This window comes from Urocampus carinirostris, chromosome 4 (genome assembly GCF_059441175.1).
Source record: "Urocampus carinirostris isolate Australia breed hairy pipefish chromosome 4, RoL_Ucar_1.0, whole genome shotgun sequence".
NCBI lineage: Eukaryota > Metazoa > Chordata > Actinopteri > Syngnathiformes > Syngnathidae > Urocampus > Urocampus carinirostris.
Genome location: NC_142352.1, coordinates 23,961,157 through 23,979,283, shown reverse-complemented (window position 1 = coordinate 23,979,283; position 18,127 = coordinate 23,961,157). Strand labels below are relative to the sequence as shown.

The following is an 18,127-nucleotide window of genomic DNA, read 5'->3' as shown; positions in this document are numbered from 1 at the left end:
TCCACACCAACCTTTTTATGCGTCCTGTTGGTCAGAACGAGTCCTGCTTCCGCCAGGACTTCCTGCTCAAGTACAAGAACCGCACTGAGCAGGACGAGATCGAGACCCGGGAGAACCTGAACCGCCTCTTGCTGGAGAACGTGCTGCCCGCCCACGTAGCCTCGCTCTTTGTCGGCGAGAACAAGAAAAATGAGGTGTGCTTTTTCTTTCTTTAGCCTTGCTCATTACAGTGGTCCACCTACATACGAGATAAATTCACTCCCGGATCGAGCTTGTATGGAGAATTTCTCGTATCTTGAACACATTATCCCCATTAGAAATACCTGAAAACCCATTAATCTGTTCCTGTTCTCCCAAAATCACCAAAGTTAACACTAAAAAGCTATGAAACACAACTTCCTGATCACTAAAAACACACTCGATTGAACGGAAAATACAATAAAAAGATAAATAATGTGTTAAGGAAATAAATTGAGTTGATTATGAGCACTTACTTTGGAGGAAGTCATGGGTTGCTAACTGAAGTGTATAAGTGGTGGTGGACTGTGGGAACACGAGTAACTGTTGATGGTAAATAAGCACACTCTGTAAACTTGAAATTTAAGTTAATGTTACTTTAAATTAATTCAAACAAACATTTTTACTGCACTAATTTCATTGTTTTGTCCTTTAAGTCTTTTGACTTTTTTTTTCTTTTTCTATTTAATTTAATTGTCTTTGTTGTCATTGATAAGAACAGGAGATTAGACATGGCACTCCAAGGTGAACTTCAAGGGCGAGTGTGTGAAAAGAAAACGGGGTCATTTTACATCAATTCCCCTTTGGCCGTTTTGAATTCCACCCCTCAAAACCCCTAAAAAAGCCAAATTAAGTCAAAACTTCAAGGGCGAGTGTGTGAAAAGATAACGGGGTCATTTTACATCAATTCCCCTTTGGCCATTTTGAATTCCACCCCTCCAAACCCCTCAAAAAGCCAAATTAAGTCAAAACTTCAAGGGCGAGTGTGTGAAAAGATAATGGGGTCATTTTACATCAATTCCCCTTTGGCCGTTTTGAATTCCACCCCTCAAAACCCCTAAAAAAGCCAAATTAAAAAAAAGGTAAAAGACTCCGGATAAATGGGCAAAAATATTTACAATGCAATGCTTAGAGACTGCCCTAAATTATAATAAGCTGGGCTCGTAACACTTTAACTTTCTCAAGGTCTTTTTAAGAAAAAATCTATTGAAGGAGTGAATGAATCACATGCACGGTATCAGGTTTGTACGGCGGGAAATGCACGTGCTAACTGGGACAAGCTCATGCTGTCAGTGAGCGCTCGGCACTCTAGTGGTAGCGTCTGGAAATTTTGGAGGTTTTTTGCTCAAATTACATCTCAGATTTCTCGTAACTAGAGTACGGTAGTATTTCTTATACAAGCACCTCTAAATACGAAGGTTTCGTTACACTTTTTTTTTTTTTTTTTTTTTTTTCAAATCTCACTTGCAGTCCCAGACAATACCACTGCATGAGTGTGAGCATGAGCTCGTCCAGTTAGCATATGCAAACAACCACAGGCAAAAAAAACTTTTTGCGTGCACGTATGTATATTTAAGGTTCACTATTCACGGATCCCTTAACCACCTGGGTCGTAGGGGCACCACTTCCTGTGGTTTGTCTTGGGCAACTACAGCCTGGCATCTCTCTCCAGGTCATTACTATTAGTAGGGGTTTGAGAGATAGTACTGGATTCTATGGTTACCAGTAGCAGGAGAAGCTTCCTGATTTAACTCCGATACAGTACCTTCATCATCTGGTCGCTGTTGCTTTTCAGTGAAAAGTTAATTCCGCTCTTCAGGGATGATCCTGGCATTGACGGACAGAAGCTTACTTGCAACGTAAACCAGTCTAAAAGCACTATATTTGTATTTTCTTTTTTCCAGGCCTGATGCAACAAACATCTTCTGTCAAACTTAACAAATCACTCCAAAAGATAGATTTCAGTTACAGTAAATTTATTTTCTAATATTTTATAATTTTAAGCATACAGTAAATGCTTTCGTGTCATTAACATTCTCTTGATCTCATGCCTGTCAACCTCCGCCAATTACTCCCCTTATTAATGACTGCAAATCCCCCTTTTTAAGCAATACTAAACCTTACAAACACATCATGGGACCTATTTACTCTCAGCAAGACAGATTTTGTGAAATACCGCAACAATATAAGTAATCGCAGATGACGTTGTTGTCTACCACTAGTGACCAAGACGATTCGGTTTAGAGCTAAAGCGAAGATGAGATGAGTTTTTTTTTTAAATTCTTGATTATTTTTCCCGTACAAAATGTTATACTGCGTAAAACATATATAAATGATTTTTTAAAAACGTAGAAATTAGGGGGAAAACATAAGGTATGCAATCTCAGTTAATCTTCCTTGCAACCGCAGTAGCGTGCGCACACATTCGTTCAGGTGCTCATAATCGTCTCACATTTTGTTATTTATCTTATGACCGTCATTTTTTACATTTAATTACTATTCGAATGAGTTTTTGTGATCAGGAAGATGTTTTTTGTATCTATTTAGGGCTCACTTGTAAACTTTTTGGAAGACTGGGGCAGACCAATTAGTTTTTAATTATTTCGTATCGGAAAAACATTTTACACGAGCATTCCGAACTACAAACACAATCCTGGAAGCAAATAAGCGTATAAGAAGAGGTGCAAATGTATTTCATCTGTGAATACGCAACACGGCTTTGTAACGCTGTCCCACCCTCAACAGGATCTGTACTACAAGTCGTACGACTGCGTGTGCGTGATGTTCGCCTCCGTTCCCGATTTCAAGGAGTTCTACACCGAATGCGACATCAACAAGGAAGGCCTGGAGTGCCTGAGGCTCCTCAACGAAATTATCGCCGACTTCGATGAGGTCTGCCATTAGGCTGACTAGTCAAATCACAAGTATTTTTATAGCCCTTAATCACAAACGTGTATCAAAGGACTGCACGGGATTAAAATGACACCATTGCCTGATCTTAAACCAACATGCGGGCAAGGGACAACTCAAAACCTCAGGATGAGGAAAAAGAGAAACCTTGAGAAGGGGCCTCACAATTGGTATCCCCCCTTCCAGGATGACCACGGTGGAATTGATTCAGCATTGTGTCACAGTACACAAACATAGTAAACATGTTGAAATTTGTCCAGAAAGTGCATGACAGAAACGACACCTCAAGCGTGTAAACTAGTCCAAAACGTCCGTAACGGCAACGGCGCAGCTTCCCATCTCTGCCGGCTGGTCCATGCAGACATTGACATGCTTCAGGTCCAGATGCTGGTCCGCTGACTCATCTCGAATCGGCCCTCCCCATCGTATCACCACCAGCCAGGCAGTCGGAAAAATTTATATTGTATTAATAGTCAACTCTGTTGGAAAGACTTGTCTGGAGATAATAGTCGACGATTAAATTAATTGTCGATTATTTTTAGTAGCAATCAATGGTTACGGCCGTATTGTTTTTGATCACATTACCCCGATTTTAGCTTACCGGCATTGGCTCCCTGTTAGCTTAAGATGTGATTTTTAAGATTCTGTTGATATTATACAAATCATGCATGGACTTGATCCCTTATATCTTTCAGATATTATTCCACCCTATGTTTCTTTCCGGAGCTTACGCTCTGAAAATGCTGGTTTACTAGTGATCCCAAGAGATCCGAAGGTTCGAGAGCGTTCTCCATTCGGGCCCTGGTGTTGTGCTCTGCCCACTGAGATTCGATCTGCAACCTCAGTGGAACTGTTTATATTTAGGCTTAAAACTATAGCATATGAATGACCTATATTTTATGTTGACAATATCTGTGTATTATTTGTTATTACAACATCCGTTGCAGCCTGGTCAACATGGAAGGAAGATTACCTCAAGTGCGTTCCCCTTCTTAAGGTTTCCTTATTGTCCTCATGTTGAGGTTTTTGACTTTTTCCTTGCCCTCATGTAGGTTTTAAATAAGGGAATGGTGTAATAATAGCTGTGGTTTGCAATAATCTGTGGTCCATGCAGCCCTTTGAGACGCTTTGTGATTAAGGGCGTCACAAATAAACATGACTTGATTTTTTCCTCTGCAGCTGCTGTCCAAGCCCAAGTTCAGCGGCGTGGAGAAGATCAAGACCATCGGGAGCACTTACATGGCGGCTGCCGGCCTCAGTGGGACCCTGGGCCAGGAGAGCAACCAGGTGGGTGGGCTGGGGGCTTGGAACGAAATCATATCATGTGTTAATCCTAAACCCAGGCTTTTTTTCTTCACTGACTTTTTTTTATTTCCAGACCAAATTTAAAGATGCGTTTTAAAATAGTCCTGCGAATGTCAAAACGTAAAAAGTAGAAATATTTATTTGATACCACTAATATATAGTTCATAATACTGTAAGAAAATAACTATATAGATCTATTACTAAAAGGGCAGCACGGCGGCGCAGTGGTTAGCGCATGTGCGGCACAGTTCATGTCTTGGGAACCTCCTGCGTGGGTTCAAATCCAGCTCCAGACTTCCTGTGCGGAGTTTGTATGTTCTGCCCGTGCTTGCGTGGGTTTCCTCCGGGCACTCCGGTTTCCTCCCACATTCCAAAAACATACATTTCAGGTGAATTGGCTGGTCCAATTAGTCCCTCAGTGTGAATGAGCGAGTTGAGTTTTCTGTCCCCGTGTGCCCTGCGATTGGCTGGCGACCAGTTCAGGGTGTCCCCTGCCCACTGCCCGATGATTGCTGGGATGGGCTCCGGCGCCCCCGCGACCCTACTGAGGATAAGCGGTGTAGCTGATGATGATGGTGATCTATTACTAAAAACCCAGAATTGCAGTTGAATATATGAATGAATGAATCTATTATTGGTCTTTAATTCCATTATACAAGAGTAGAACAAAATTGGATGGCATCTCCTTTCAGTGAGAGAAAGCGATTTAGTGAGAGGCCGGCTAGCTGCACGTAGCATCAGGGTTGAGCTAGGTCTCTATGATTAAAATACAAAAGTAAAAAATGTAGCAATTTCCCAAGACTTGTAGCTCTAGGTCATCTGTTATGGGTAATGGACCTGGCTCAGCAAAGTGGTTTGAAAGAGTTTTTTTTTTACGTAGCAGTAGGCTGAACCTGTGGCCCCGCTGTTGCTGTTTTTCCTGATGCCGCCTCAGTCTCTTCCCGGACCACATTACATTCCAGGGAGCATTTCGTGGTAATCATCATTTGCGGTCTTCTGACTTTCCTCATAGTCTTATTTCTTGATGAATTTATTTTCAATGTAACGAGCCACTAAAATACTAGCTGTCGCCAGGCTTCTCAGTTCGTTTTTGTTGGATACATTGACTTGTGTGCCCACCCGGCTGTTTGACTAACAGTATACCCCAGCCTATCAATCGCACACACAGACGGTCACTCCACAACACACACACACAGTCCTTTGCATCCTGCCCCCCGTGATAGCATTTGCTGTGTGTTCTCTGCTGCAAAAAAGTCAACCTCAATACAGCGAGAGATTACTGTATTTGATCTTCATTATTCTATTGAAGGGCAGCACGGCGGCGCAATGCTTAGCGGGTGTGCGGCACAGTTCTGAGGTCATGAGATCAAACCTCCTGTGTGGAGTTTGTATGTTCTCTCCGTGCTTGCGTGGGTTTCCTCCGGGAACTTCGGTTTCCTTTCACATTCCAAAAACATGCATGTTAGGTTAATTGGCCTGCGTGTGAGTTGTCTGTCTCTGTGTGCCCTGCGATTGGCTAGCAACCTGTTCAGGGTGTCCCCTGCCCACTGCCCAAAGATGGCTGGGATGAGCTCTAGCACCCCCTCGACCCTACTGAGGAGAAGCTGTGCAGATAATGGATGGATGGATATTCAATTTAAAGCCCAGTTTGCTGAAGTATTTCTCCGTGTAACGAAGCAAGTGCACATCAAGATCGCTCTCTCGCCTCTTATACCAGCATTATGTTGTTGTGCAAATGCATTTTTGAGGTTCATGAAAATAGTTTTTTTTTTTAACCTTTTAGAGAGCTATACGGAATTAGGGGCTTTGTTACTCTCTGCTGCCATCTCCTGGCTCGAGTCATCATTACAGCCTCAGTCAGATTCATGGTTGCACGAGTAATTTTTGGACACTTTTTCGTCTTTTTTCGGGGTTTGTGTTGTTTTTTGGACTATCCTTGACTCTACTTGAGGCAGGCCTTTTCTAGTGAATAAAGAAAGAAATTAAAAGCATATTAATGTCTAAGTGTCCTTGGGCAAGACACTGAATCCCTAATGCCCCCATTAAGCAGGTTGGCGCCTTGCATCGCTGCACGGCCGCTTTTGGTGTGTGAGCGTGTGTGAACGGGTAAGTGTGACGCACATTGTAAAGCGCTTTGGGAAGTTTTCATTGACTTGAAAAGCGCTGTATAAATGCAGACCATTTACCATTTGTTTAAAAAATGTATGTATGTATGGATGCATGTAAAAACACAACAAAGAAAAACAAAAAATCAATCAAGAAAATGATGTCAATGAAAAAGTAATTGTAAATAATGCATGCGTGTGCGCGCGCCTCCAGGACCGAGAGCGTCAGCAGGCTCAGATCGGCATCATGGTGGAGTTTGCCGTGGCGCTCGTGGGCAAGTTGGACGGCATCAACCGACATTCCTTCAACACCTTCAGGCTGCGTGTGGGTGAGTGTGCGCTAAACCTGCAAACCTCAATGGAACGGGATACGGAATTTTCCTGTTGCTGGGTTACCAATCCAGGGGGCACGGAAAAGAAAAATCCTTGAAAATACCTGAATTTTATGGTTGTAGTTTCAAGGATTGAAACGTGCTTGAATTTTGGCTAAAGTGCTTTTAAATGCTTGAAATTGTTGCCATGTTTCATAACAAGTCTGCTTAAAAATGACGCTGACACTGTTCTCTGGTGGCTCCGCTTTGCCATTATATTTCTTCTTTCTTCTGATTAACAGCAGCTGGAAATAGTTTGTGTTTCCTATAAAGTGTCATCGCCTTTTCTGGCTCGCGCCCAGTAGGACACGTGCATGCTACACTCAAACAAGGCAATAATGGAAAAAAAATGGGGTTCATGCACCTTTTTCATGGCAAAGTTCAAGCACTTTTTAAGGACTTTTAAAGCCAATTTTCCATATTCCCCAGTACCATTAAAATAAAAAATCATGTATTTTGCAGAGCCAGAAATATACAGAATCTGATCTACATATGTGACTTTTAGTCGTGCGTGTGCATTTATCAAGACAAAGGCTTCTACGTGACTGTGGTTGGTGGGGCCGCGGTTTGTTGATAAAGCGCCAGTGAGCCACTAGGGAGTGAAAAAGACCAGTACGACTGAATACAGTTCCAGAGTTGCTTGTCCATGAAAGCAGATGTTTATCCATTTTGTTGGTATTATTGGAGTTGCCTTGACACCAAACCCAGTTAAAGACACTCCCAGAGACCGGAAGTAGTACTGTGTAAATTTTCCCCAAAATCGGTTCTCCTGTTTTGGAGTCTATAAGCCACACACGCACACACATGCGCGAATTGGGTTTTATACAATAGTCTCGAAGTCTAGATAGACAAAATAAATGTTTTTTAGATATTGAGTAAATCACGAATACATTTGTTTTTCAGACAAATACTTCCCCTTGAAGTTGTTGGGTAAATAATATCTAGCTTACATTTTCAGCTGCTAGAAGTTCTTCCTATTATCACTGGGAAATGCGACCTTAATTTTTTTGAATGGCCCACAATAAATGTTCATCATTGATACATAATACACATATCATAGTGCCCTGTTTAGGTGTAACATGCAGCTGTCTATCTTCTTGGGCGATGATGCTTCATAGGACAACTGCAGTTAATCGCAAGAAGTGCAATGGCAAAGCCACTAGAGCGTAATGTTGGACACATTTTTAAATTGACTCGTTGAAAAACATGGCAACAATTTGAAGCCTTTACAGACGCCGGCTTACTTCCGAACGAGATAGGTTCCGGACGATTGTTTATAAGTTTAATTTGTTCGTAAGTTGCTTCAAGTGTTATATTTTGTATGTTTAAGGCTTGTATAGTAACCTGTATTGTTTTGTACTAAAAAGTAAACATTTCATAGAATAATATGCTCTATAAAGATGAATAAAGTGAAGTTTAACTTACTTTTGGAAGATGAGCTTGAACAGTTAGGCGACTTCCTCCTCCGTGGTTGAAAGTGGCCGAAAAAAAGCCATCTAACCATTTTCTTAACCGCATCAAGCTTTCTTATTCCACTTTCATTTCAAATGAAACGGCTCACCTGTTTACACTTTACACCAACCATATTGATTGGATGCACGAGATATCGCGCCTCGGCCGAGACATACCTAATTGGTATAATGGCGGCGCCCTCTGTTGGCTGCGGCTGCATCGACTCGCTACAACGGGTCAGGTGTATCGACATTTCGTTCTGTGTACATTGTTACAAAGAATGACAATACAAAGGAAATTATTATTATTATTATTATTATTAAACAATAAAAATGTCAAAGTTCTTAGCACGCTGGAGATACAGTATAGAATGTTTCCACACGAACCAGGAAGAGGATTTCTTCTTCGGGGTGGATTCTGGGTGACCTCTTACAGCGCCACACGCCGGTAGTGGAGGAAAGAAGCACTACAGTACTGTCCTGAACTCTGAAAAAGGTGCACACAATAAAAAAATCAAACTTAAAGCAATGTCTGAATATTTTTCGACATCTTGAAAAAAATGTTCGTATTTACCGTTTTTCGTATCTCGAATGGTCATAAGTCGGGGAGCGTCTGTACCAGCATTTCACCCAAAATTCAAGCACTTTGAAAACAACATTCATGGGGAGAGATTTGTCACAAATATATTCTCCATTTACTCCAGCTTTAAAAATCTTATCGCGATAAATTCACACTTAAGATTAAAAATTGCAGATATATTTGTGGATCTGCATGATTCACACCAGATACACTTTATTTTAATGGTACGGTACAAATGGCTTCGAAAGTACTTAAAAAGTGCTTGAATTTGGCCATGGAATAGGTGTACAAACCCTGCATTCAAGATGGCTATCCACTTTTCAAGCTCTCCTTGAGTTTTCTGCTCACTCCATGTTTTCTCTGCAGGAATTAACCACGGTCCGGTCATCGCAGGCGTCATCGGCGCCAGGAAGCCTCAGTACGACATCTGGGGCAACACGGTCAACGTGGCTAGCAGGATGGAGAGCACCGGCGAACTGGGGAAGATTCAGGTACCTGCAACTTCTCCTCCGTCCGTTCCAAGAAAACGACAAACTTGGAAAGGAAAGCTCGGGAGTAAAGGAATGCATGTAACGGCGTTCCGTAATTAGGATACATCAAAATGTAATTGTATTTCGTGACAGCACAAGAGATATAGTTAAATTGTAGGCCCAGTGCTGTTGAAAATAACAGCAATGCAATGTGACTAATCAGAATATCTCTGGTTTCTATTGTTACATGACAAACAAGTTAGCATTAGGTACAGTCGATTCTCAGAAAACAAACAAGACCTAGCATTCATAATAGTGCCTATAACAACACATCATGCTAACAGCTACATGCTAACACGTTATGCTAACGGCCAAATGCTAACGAGCCATTCTAACGGCTAAATGCTAACAATTTATGCTAACGGATGAATGCTAACGAGTCACGCTAACGGCTAAATGCTCACTGCTTCATGCTAACAAATGATACTAACGGTTAAATGCCTACGGCTACATAATCACAAATTATTCTAACGGCTACATGATAACAAATCATGCTAATGGCTGAATGCTAACAAGTCACGCTAACGGCTAAATGCTCACTGCTTCATGCTAACAAATGATACTAACAGTTAAATGCCTACGGCTACATTATAACAAATTATGCTAACGGCTACATGATAACGAGTCATGCTAACAGCTACATGATAACTAGTCATGCTAACGGCTGAATGCTAACAAGTCACGCTAACGGCCGAATGCTTACTGCTTCATGCTAACAAATTATGCTAAAGTCTAAATGCCTACCGCTACATGCAAACAAATTATACTAATGGCTACATGATAACGAGTCATGCTAACAGCTTAATTCTAAGGAATCATGCTAACAGCTGAACACTCACGAGTCACGCTAACGGGTAAATGCTCACCGTTTCATGCTAACAAATTATGCTAAAGTCTAATTGCCCACTGCTTCATGCTCACAAATGATACTCACAGTTAAATGCCTACGGCTACATGATAACGAGTCATGCTAACGGCTACATGATAACGAGTCATGCTAACGGCTACATGATAACGAGTCATGCTAACGGCTGAATGCTAACAAGTCATGCTAACGGCCTAATGCTAACAAGTCACGCTAACGGCCAGATGCTCACTGCTTCATGCTAACAAATTATGCTAAAGTCTAAATGCCTACCGCTACATGCAAACAAATTATACTAATGGCTACATGATAACGAGTCATGCTAACAGCTTAATTCTAACGATTCATGCTAACAGCTGAACGCTCACGAGTCACGCTAACGGGTAAATGCTCACCGTTTCATGCTAACAAATTATGCTAACGTCTAATTGCCCACTGCTTCATGCTAACAAATGATACTAACAGTTAAATGCCTACGGCTACATAAAAACAAATTATGCTAACGGCTACATGATAACGAGTCATGCTAACGGCTGAATGCTAACAAGTCACGCTAACGGCCTAATGCTAACAAGTCACGCTAACGGCCAGATGCTCACTGCTTCATGCTAACAAATTATGCTAAAGTCTAAATGCCTACCGCTACATGCAAACAAATTATACTAATGGCTACATGATAACGAGTCATGCTAACAGCTTAATTCTAACGATTCATGCTAACAGCTGAACGCTCACGAGTCACGCTAACGGGTAAATGCTCACCGTTTCATGCTAACAAATTATGCTAACGTCTAATTGCCCACTGCTACATGCTAAAAAATTATGCTAACTGATACATGCTAACTAGTCATACTAGCGGCCAAATGCTAACTGTTACACGCTAACAAAAACGATGGCTCTGAATGCTGTGCAATTGAGCAAATAGTTGGGTGTGTTAAAAAAAACAGTGTGGCAACCAACCTTTGAGTTTTTCAATTTTGGGGAAGACAAAAAAACCTGTGAATTGGTGGCATATTTAAGGAGGATGAAGCAAGCGCAGGTTGAACATGCATTTGAGGGAAATGGGTCGTTCAAGACACTGCTCAATTCATAATCTTGGAACTGCTTTTACGGGGTTAAAATTCAAGCACTTATTTGTTGGATGAGAAGCAACTACCGGGTTCTCCATTTCCTCTTGTTCTTGTTTAACAAAATTTGGTTATTTGTGGGTGGCATCAGAGGTTCACTGACCCACATTTAATTTAACTATTGGCAAATGGTGGACACTAACGAGTGGATGCTAATAAGTGGAAGCTAAACGGTTACATGCTGACAGGTTATGCTAACGGCTACATAATAAGAAAATATGCTAACTGCTACATGTTTACGAGTCAGGCTAACTGGTGACCCATTGAATCGAATGGGCCCCATGCATTTTGGATAGGCCCATTCATTTTGAATGGGCGCATTCCTAATGTTATTACACTTTGTAATAACTGTTATTACTATGTTCTTACTATGGAATTGAGTTTTAGACTTTCCCTAATGCATCTCCTTATTGCTAACATCTTCCAACTTTCACAATTGCCTCGGAAATTGTCTAGTTGTATTTATATCGTTTTGTCTTAGCATATTTGGGGTTGAAGTCATCAAAAGTAATTGAAAGTAATCAAGTACCTTTAGCGCAATACTACTGATACTTAGAGTATCGGGTTCCCTTTTGAAAGTAACCCTCCGAATGTCGCGTTCAGGTGACGCAGGAAACGTCGGAGGCGCTCCGCAGGCTGGGCTACTCGTGCGAGTGTCGCGGCTTGATCAGCGTGAAAGGCAAAGGCCAACTCCAGACTTTTTTCGTCTGCACGGACGCCAGCAAGCAGCAGGGCATCGGCCTCGGCTGAGCTCCAAGAGGGGCCGGGACGCAGATCCCGGAGATGGACTCGGGCCGGGAACTTTTGGTTTGCCGCCTGTTAAAGACTTTCAAAATAAAAGGGACCCATGAGATTTCACACCCATTGCGTTCGCCTGACTTGCGTGCGGGCCGCGTGTCGTCATCGTCAAGGTAACAACCGTATTTATTCCTGTTTAACGCGTAGGGGTAAGGTCTCAAGCCCGACCCGGACTTCGGCCCGGGTCGGCCCTAAAATGTCAATCGTTGCGTTCGGGCCGGGCCGCTCTCACCGACTTATGTTTTTTGTCTCTGTTATGCACCCGTCATAGTATCTCTCTATCTATCTCTCTATCTCTGTCTGTATCTCTCTATCCCTCTCTCTATCTCTATCCATCTATCTCTCTCTCTATATCTATCAATCTCTCTATCTCTTTATATCTATCCCTCTCTCTATCGCTCTCTCTCTATATATCTATCCCTCTATCTATCTATCTCTATATATATCTATCCCTCTATATCTCTATCCCTCTATATCTATCTATCTATCTATCTATCTATCTATGTGTGTGTCAAACTAGATTCACTAGATAAGGTCGTAGTAGTGCTGTGGTTTATAGCCCAAATTCCAAGATGGCGGAGGAAATTTTCCCGTCAGCTGGAAAAAATAAATCAATCAATGAAGGAAAGTTGTCATTTAATGTCATCTCTGACATATATAAATATAAGATTTAGATTTAACTCATTGGTAGGGAAATTCAATTTTAAAGAAAGTAAAACAGGCTCGGTCCTGCAAATCAAGTTGATTGGTCGGGCTCGGTTGGGCTTTAATACCCGCAGGCCTGCATTTTCAAGGTCCTGTCTTAACTCTGATAATACGCATCCCTAATTGTTGATGAGAACTCTATAAAATTAGTTTGTCTTTCTCAAACTAAGCATTGTGGGTCAGAAATGTTTTGTCTAATAATTATGATGGGAGTCAAACCCAGATCGTGACGTTGGAGCGCCTAATCTTAACCACTAGGGTTATAAATGATACAATAAAAGGCTTTAGTTTGTCTCATCATCATACTGTTTTCACTCATGGTACCACCTTGTTGAATACCTGGGGCCATGTACCGTAAAATAGTGTGACAATGGGATAAAATCTGAAGCCTTTTCCCATGTCAACTACAAACTAGTGGTTAAGAATCAGCGCTCTCACCACCGGGACCCGGGTTCAAATCTCATTGCATCCGATAATGGGCAAATAAAATCAGCGATATTTTTCGATCGATCAATCATTGCTCAAATATCCTCGTGTATAACGCACACAAACCTTTTGAGATAATTTTAAAGGTACTAAAGATACGAGTTATAAACAAGTACGGTAGTCTGGTTCTTTAAGTCCCAAACTCATCTAGTTTAAGATCCGGCGCTACTAGAGACTATAAAAACTGATGGAGGTTTAACTCCTTGGGCCTCGCAAGAATGGATCTTTGACGTCTGTCGTGGGTGGCATCTTAGTTCGAATGAATGGTTTCCGTCTCTAGTCATCTACGGCAGCCAAAGTCACTTGTTTTTTTTTGTAAGAATTCAAACTAATGTAGCTTTAAACCTTAAACTAAGAGAAAAGCTGTTTTGAATCTTTGACTTGAGTCAAAACGTGTTTCAATTGAACTCATAGCAGTTAACTCTTGAGCCGAAGCCTTCAAATCTCTTTAACTCGATAGTCAAAGCGTCAGGACTTCAACTCTTTTGAGGCTTTAACGCGTGACTAGAAGCAGTTTTAAATAGTCAAAACAGTCTTAGAACTTACATTCCGAGTTGAAGCAACTTTTGAAACTAACTCATGAGTAAAAGCAGTTTTAAAGCTTTAACTCATGATTAATGGTGGTTTTAAAAGTTAAATGTGATACACAAAGACGCATTATATCTTGAACTCAGAGTTAAAGCAGGTTTTGAAGCTTGAACTTGTGAGTTAAATCAGTTTTGAAGCTATAACTGTCAAACGAAAGCAGCTTTAAAGGTTTTACTCAATAGTCAAAGCAGTGTTACAACTTGAACTCAGAGTTAAAGCAGTTTAAAAGCTTTAACTCGTAAGTAAAGGCAGTTTTAAAGCTTTATAACCGCCGTTACTCATGAGTTAAAGGTTTAACGCGATACTCAAAGCCGCATTGTAACCTAAACTCTGAGTCAAAGCAGATTTTGAAGCTTGAACTTGGGTTAAAGCACTTTTGAAGCTATAACTGTCAAATTAAAGAAGATTTATATCTTTAACTCAATAGTCAAAGCAGCATTAGAACATTGAGCAGCTTTGAAACTAAGAGTTAAAATATCTTTTGAACCTTTAACTCTTAAGTAAAATCAGTTTTAATGTTTTAACTCAATAGTTAAAGCACCTTAGCACTTGAACTGAGAATTAAAGCAGCTTTGAAGCTTTAACTGAGAAGCTAAACAAGTTTTAAAGCTTTGACTCAATGGGCAAAGCATTGTTGGAACTTTGACTCAGAGTTAAAGCAGCTTTAAAGCTTAGAGTTAAAACATCTTTCAAAGCTTTAACTCTTAAGTAAAATCAGTTTAAATGCTTTAACTCTATAGTTAAAGCAGCCTTAGAACTTGAAATGAGAGTTGAAGCAGCTTTGAAGCTTTAACTCAGAAGCTAAACAAGCTTTGACTCAATGGGCAAAGCATTGTTGGAACTTTGACTCAGAGTTAAAGCAGCTTTAAAGCTCAGAGTTAAAACATCTTTCAAAGCTTTAACTCTTAAGTAAAATCAGTTTAAATGCTTTAACTCGATAGTTAAAGCAGCCTTAGAACTTGAAATGAGAGTTGAAGCAGCTTTGAAGCTTTAACTCGGAAGCTAAACAAGCTTTAAAGCTTTAACTCAATAGTCAAAGCAGCGTTAGAACTTGAATTCAGAGGTAAAGCAGATTTCGAAGCTCTGTTAAACTGAAGCAACTTTAAGGCTTTGACTCAATAATCGGATTTCAACGCTTTAACTCATGAGTAAAAGAAGCTTTAATTCTTGAGCTCAAGCAAATTTAACTCGCAAGTTAAAATCGACATTTGGCCTCATTCAGGTATCGGCACTCAGAATGGTAGCCGGCCGGCTCGTGGCCCTTTTCAACCAATGTTAACTGGCATTGATAGCTACAGATGAGTTAACTATTTGAGCTGGTATGCTACAGGACATCTTTAATAATCATTTGGGCAACAAATGAGTTAAAAGAAAGCCCTTTTAGTTGCTGCATTATTCCTCCAAATGTTGATGCCATGGACTGGACACATTAGATGCCGTTTTTTGTACCCACTGATATGGAAACTCAAATATGAAATGAAATGAAATGAAATGATCTGCATTATGTAATGTACTAAACCAGGGGTGTCCAACTTGCGGCCCGCAGGTTGGATCAAACCCGTCGAGAAGTGTAAGTGGAAAAAATGAGCTACTTTTTCAAATATTTCCACTGGATGTCGCCAAAGTCAGGTACCACTCACAAAACGACTGTAGCTCGATTTCTCTCATATTTTCTCTTCTTCGTATTTCTTTCTCTTTTCCTTCTTTCTTTATATCTTCTCTCTTATTTTCTCTTTCCCTATGTCTTCTTTTGTTCTTGTTGTTCCTCTATCCTCCTTTCTCTTTTTTACTTTCTCTTTCTCTCATTTCTCTCTGCCAGGGTCTTTCTTTTTTGCATTTTCTCTTTAAAGATTTATTTTTCTTTATCATGCATATTCTTTCTTATTGTCTCTCTTTATTGTTGTACTTATGTTTTTCCCTGGTTTTCTTTGTCTCAATGTCTCTCATGCTCCTTATTTTTTCTTTGTCTTTCCTTTCTCACTTTATTTTTCTCTTTTCCTTTCTTCTTGTCTATCGCTCTCTCCCTTTCGTCCTCTCATTTTCTCTCGAGTCCACTCGCCCAACCCCCGTGAGATTTTTCTCCCATGTGGCCTTGAGCTCAAATGAGTATGACACCCCTGCACTTAACATTTGGCAGGAATCTTTGCGTACGATAAAACCGGCAATTCTGTTTGTGGATCATTTTCTCAGCTTTGTTACTGTGTAATGAGCGAGGCGCATGTTTTATTTTCAAGAGAGGGGAGGGGTGGGGGTGTTCAGGGGGTGTGATCGTTTTGCATATTCTTAACCGGACAATCAGTTTTGCCGCATGTAATACTAATCGCGTTGTCGTTTCTGTTCTCGTGCCCGTTTTCTCGAACAGGACTGAAACTGGAGCATTCATCTGGTGGCCTTAACCTTCCTAATTGTCTCAAGTGTGTGGAAATTCTCACTAACATTTTGTGCATTTGGCGGTTTCGTGTGGGATCCGATCGTTCTCAATAAATCGTCCGAGAAAATCTCTTTTCCGCAAAATTCGCCGTTCGGAAATCCAAACTGGTGACCTACGTGAATCGTGTATATCCCAGGAGAACTTTTGTGAGATCTGTGAGATTTTACAGAGAATGAAGCTAACGCGTGAGGTGGTTTGTTTGGAATAAAATGAATGTCGTTCAAACGGGTTGGGAGTGTTTGTCTTTTTGTAGCGAAGGCCCCTGCCCCTATTGGCGGCCAACATCTGCAATTTTAACCAATCGGGGTAGAGAATGGTCAACTTCAGCCCGCTACGTCATGGTAAGTAGACGGTAAACAGACAAAACTGTGGAATCCCTGCATCAACACCATCACACTTTTGATCGATTTGTTTGTATTTTGAATTTCTTGACCTGAAGACCCCATGCTAAATTTATGGCACCCTGATCATCCTGGAAGGGAGAGTGCCACTTTTGAGGCCCCGTTTCAGGTTTTCTTATTTTCCTCATGCTGAAGGTTTTGAGTTTTTCCTTGCCTGCATGTTTGGTTAAGATCAGGAGATGGTGTCGTCGTAACCTGTGCGGTCCTTTGAGATGTGTTTTGATTAATGTGACTTGACGTGATGACGGTACAACATGGGCGTAACCAGCCTGTTTCAACCCAAGCACCCCATAATTATAGCATTTTTGAAACTTTTTTCTTTGATAAATAGGATGAAGAAAAGAGCTTTAAAGTTTTTTTAAATTGGGGTCAAGTCATGTTTATTTGTACAGCCCTTAATCACAAGGGGTCTCAAAGGGCTGCACAGACCACAGATTATTGCAAACTATTATTACACCATCCCCTGATCTAAAACCTGCATCGAGGCAAGGAAAAACTCGAACCTCAGCATGAGGAAAATGAAGAAACCTGTAGTGTTTTTGGGGATCAAGGAAGTTTTATCACATAAAGGCGCGAAATAATACACATTTCCCTAAGGGAAATCATCCATCCATTATCTGCACCGCTTATCCTCAGCAGGGGCCTATCCCAGCCATCTTTGGGCAGTGGACACCCTGAACTGGTCGCCAGCAGTTGCAGGGCACACAGAGACAGACAACTCACCTGCTCATTCACATCTAGGGACAAATTAGATTGTCCAATTAACCTGATATGCATGTTTTTGGGAATGTGGGAGGAAACAGGAGTGCCCGGAGGAAACCCAATCAATCACGGGGAGAGCATGCAAACTACACACAGGAGGATTTGATCCCATGACTCAGAACTCTGCCGCCGACACGCTAACCACTCAAGAGAAATAATACCTGGAGAAATGATTTCCCAGTGAAACATTGTTTTTACTTTGTAAGCACTAAAGTCAGTTAAAGCAAAAAATATTGAGAAACTTTGGATATTTTCGTGTGGCAGACTGATTGAGAAACAACAATTTAAAAACATTTACCTCCACCTCCCCTTAAAGGAACGGATCTTGTTGCCGGACAGATTGAGAGTGTGAAGGTTGACATTGTTGGCGCCAATTCTGTGGATGACGCAGCGTCGGAAATACACCACTGCCTTAAAATGATTTGATTCTCACCACAGCTCTCTTTCCGCTCAGCAAGTAAAGTCAGGTCATTTTGATTTGTATAGTGCTTAATCACAAGAAGTCTCAAAGACTGCACATACTGTAGAATACCCTGATCTGTAACTTACATGAGGGCAAGGAAAAACACAAAAAGCTCAGGATAAGAAAAACAAAAACCTTGGAAAGGGGACTACTCTTAGTATATTTTTGTAGTTTTCTGTACTTTCCAATACGTTTTATTACTCTGCTAGCTGCAGAGAATAAATTACAATA

The 18,127-nt window shown here is 41.0% G+C and overlaps 1 protein-coding gene across 3 annotated transcripts in view; it reads left to right on the top strand.

The window, feature by feature from the left end:
- Window positions 1-12,688, top strand: part of adcy7 (adenylate cyclase 7) — a 105,133-nt gene extending 92,445 nt beyond the window's left edge. For all 3 annotated transcript variants that reach the window (XM_088333929.1, XM_088333930.1, XM_088333928.1), the window contains 6 exons: window positions 36-194; window positions 2,764-2,910; window positions 4,108-4,215; window positions 6,553-6,667; window positions 9,107-9,231; window positions 11,866-12,688. In XM_088333929.1, coding sequence (XP_088190055.1) covers window positions 36-194; window positions 2,764-2,910; window positions 4,108-4,215; window positions 6,553-6,667; window positions 9,107-9,231; window positions 11,866-12,012 — 801 coding nt within the window. In that variant the 3' untranslated portion in view covers window positions 12,013-12,688. The remainder of the gene's footprint in view (window positions 1-35; window positions 195-2,763; window positions 2,911-4,107; window positions 4,216-6,552; window positions 6,668-9,106; window positions 9,232-11,865) is intronic.
- Window positions 12,689-18,127: the final 5,439 nt, after the last annotated feature.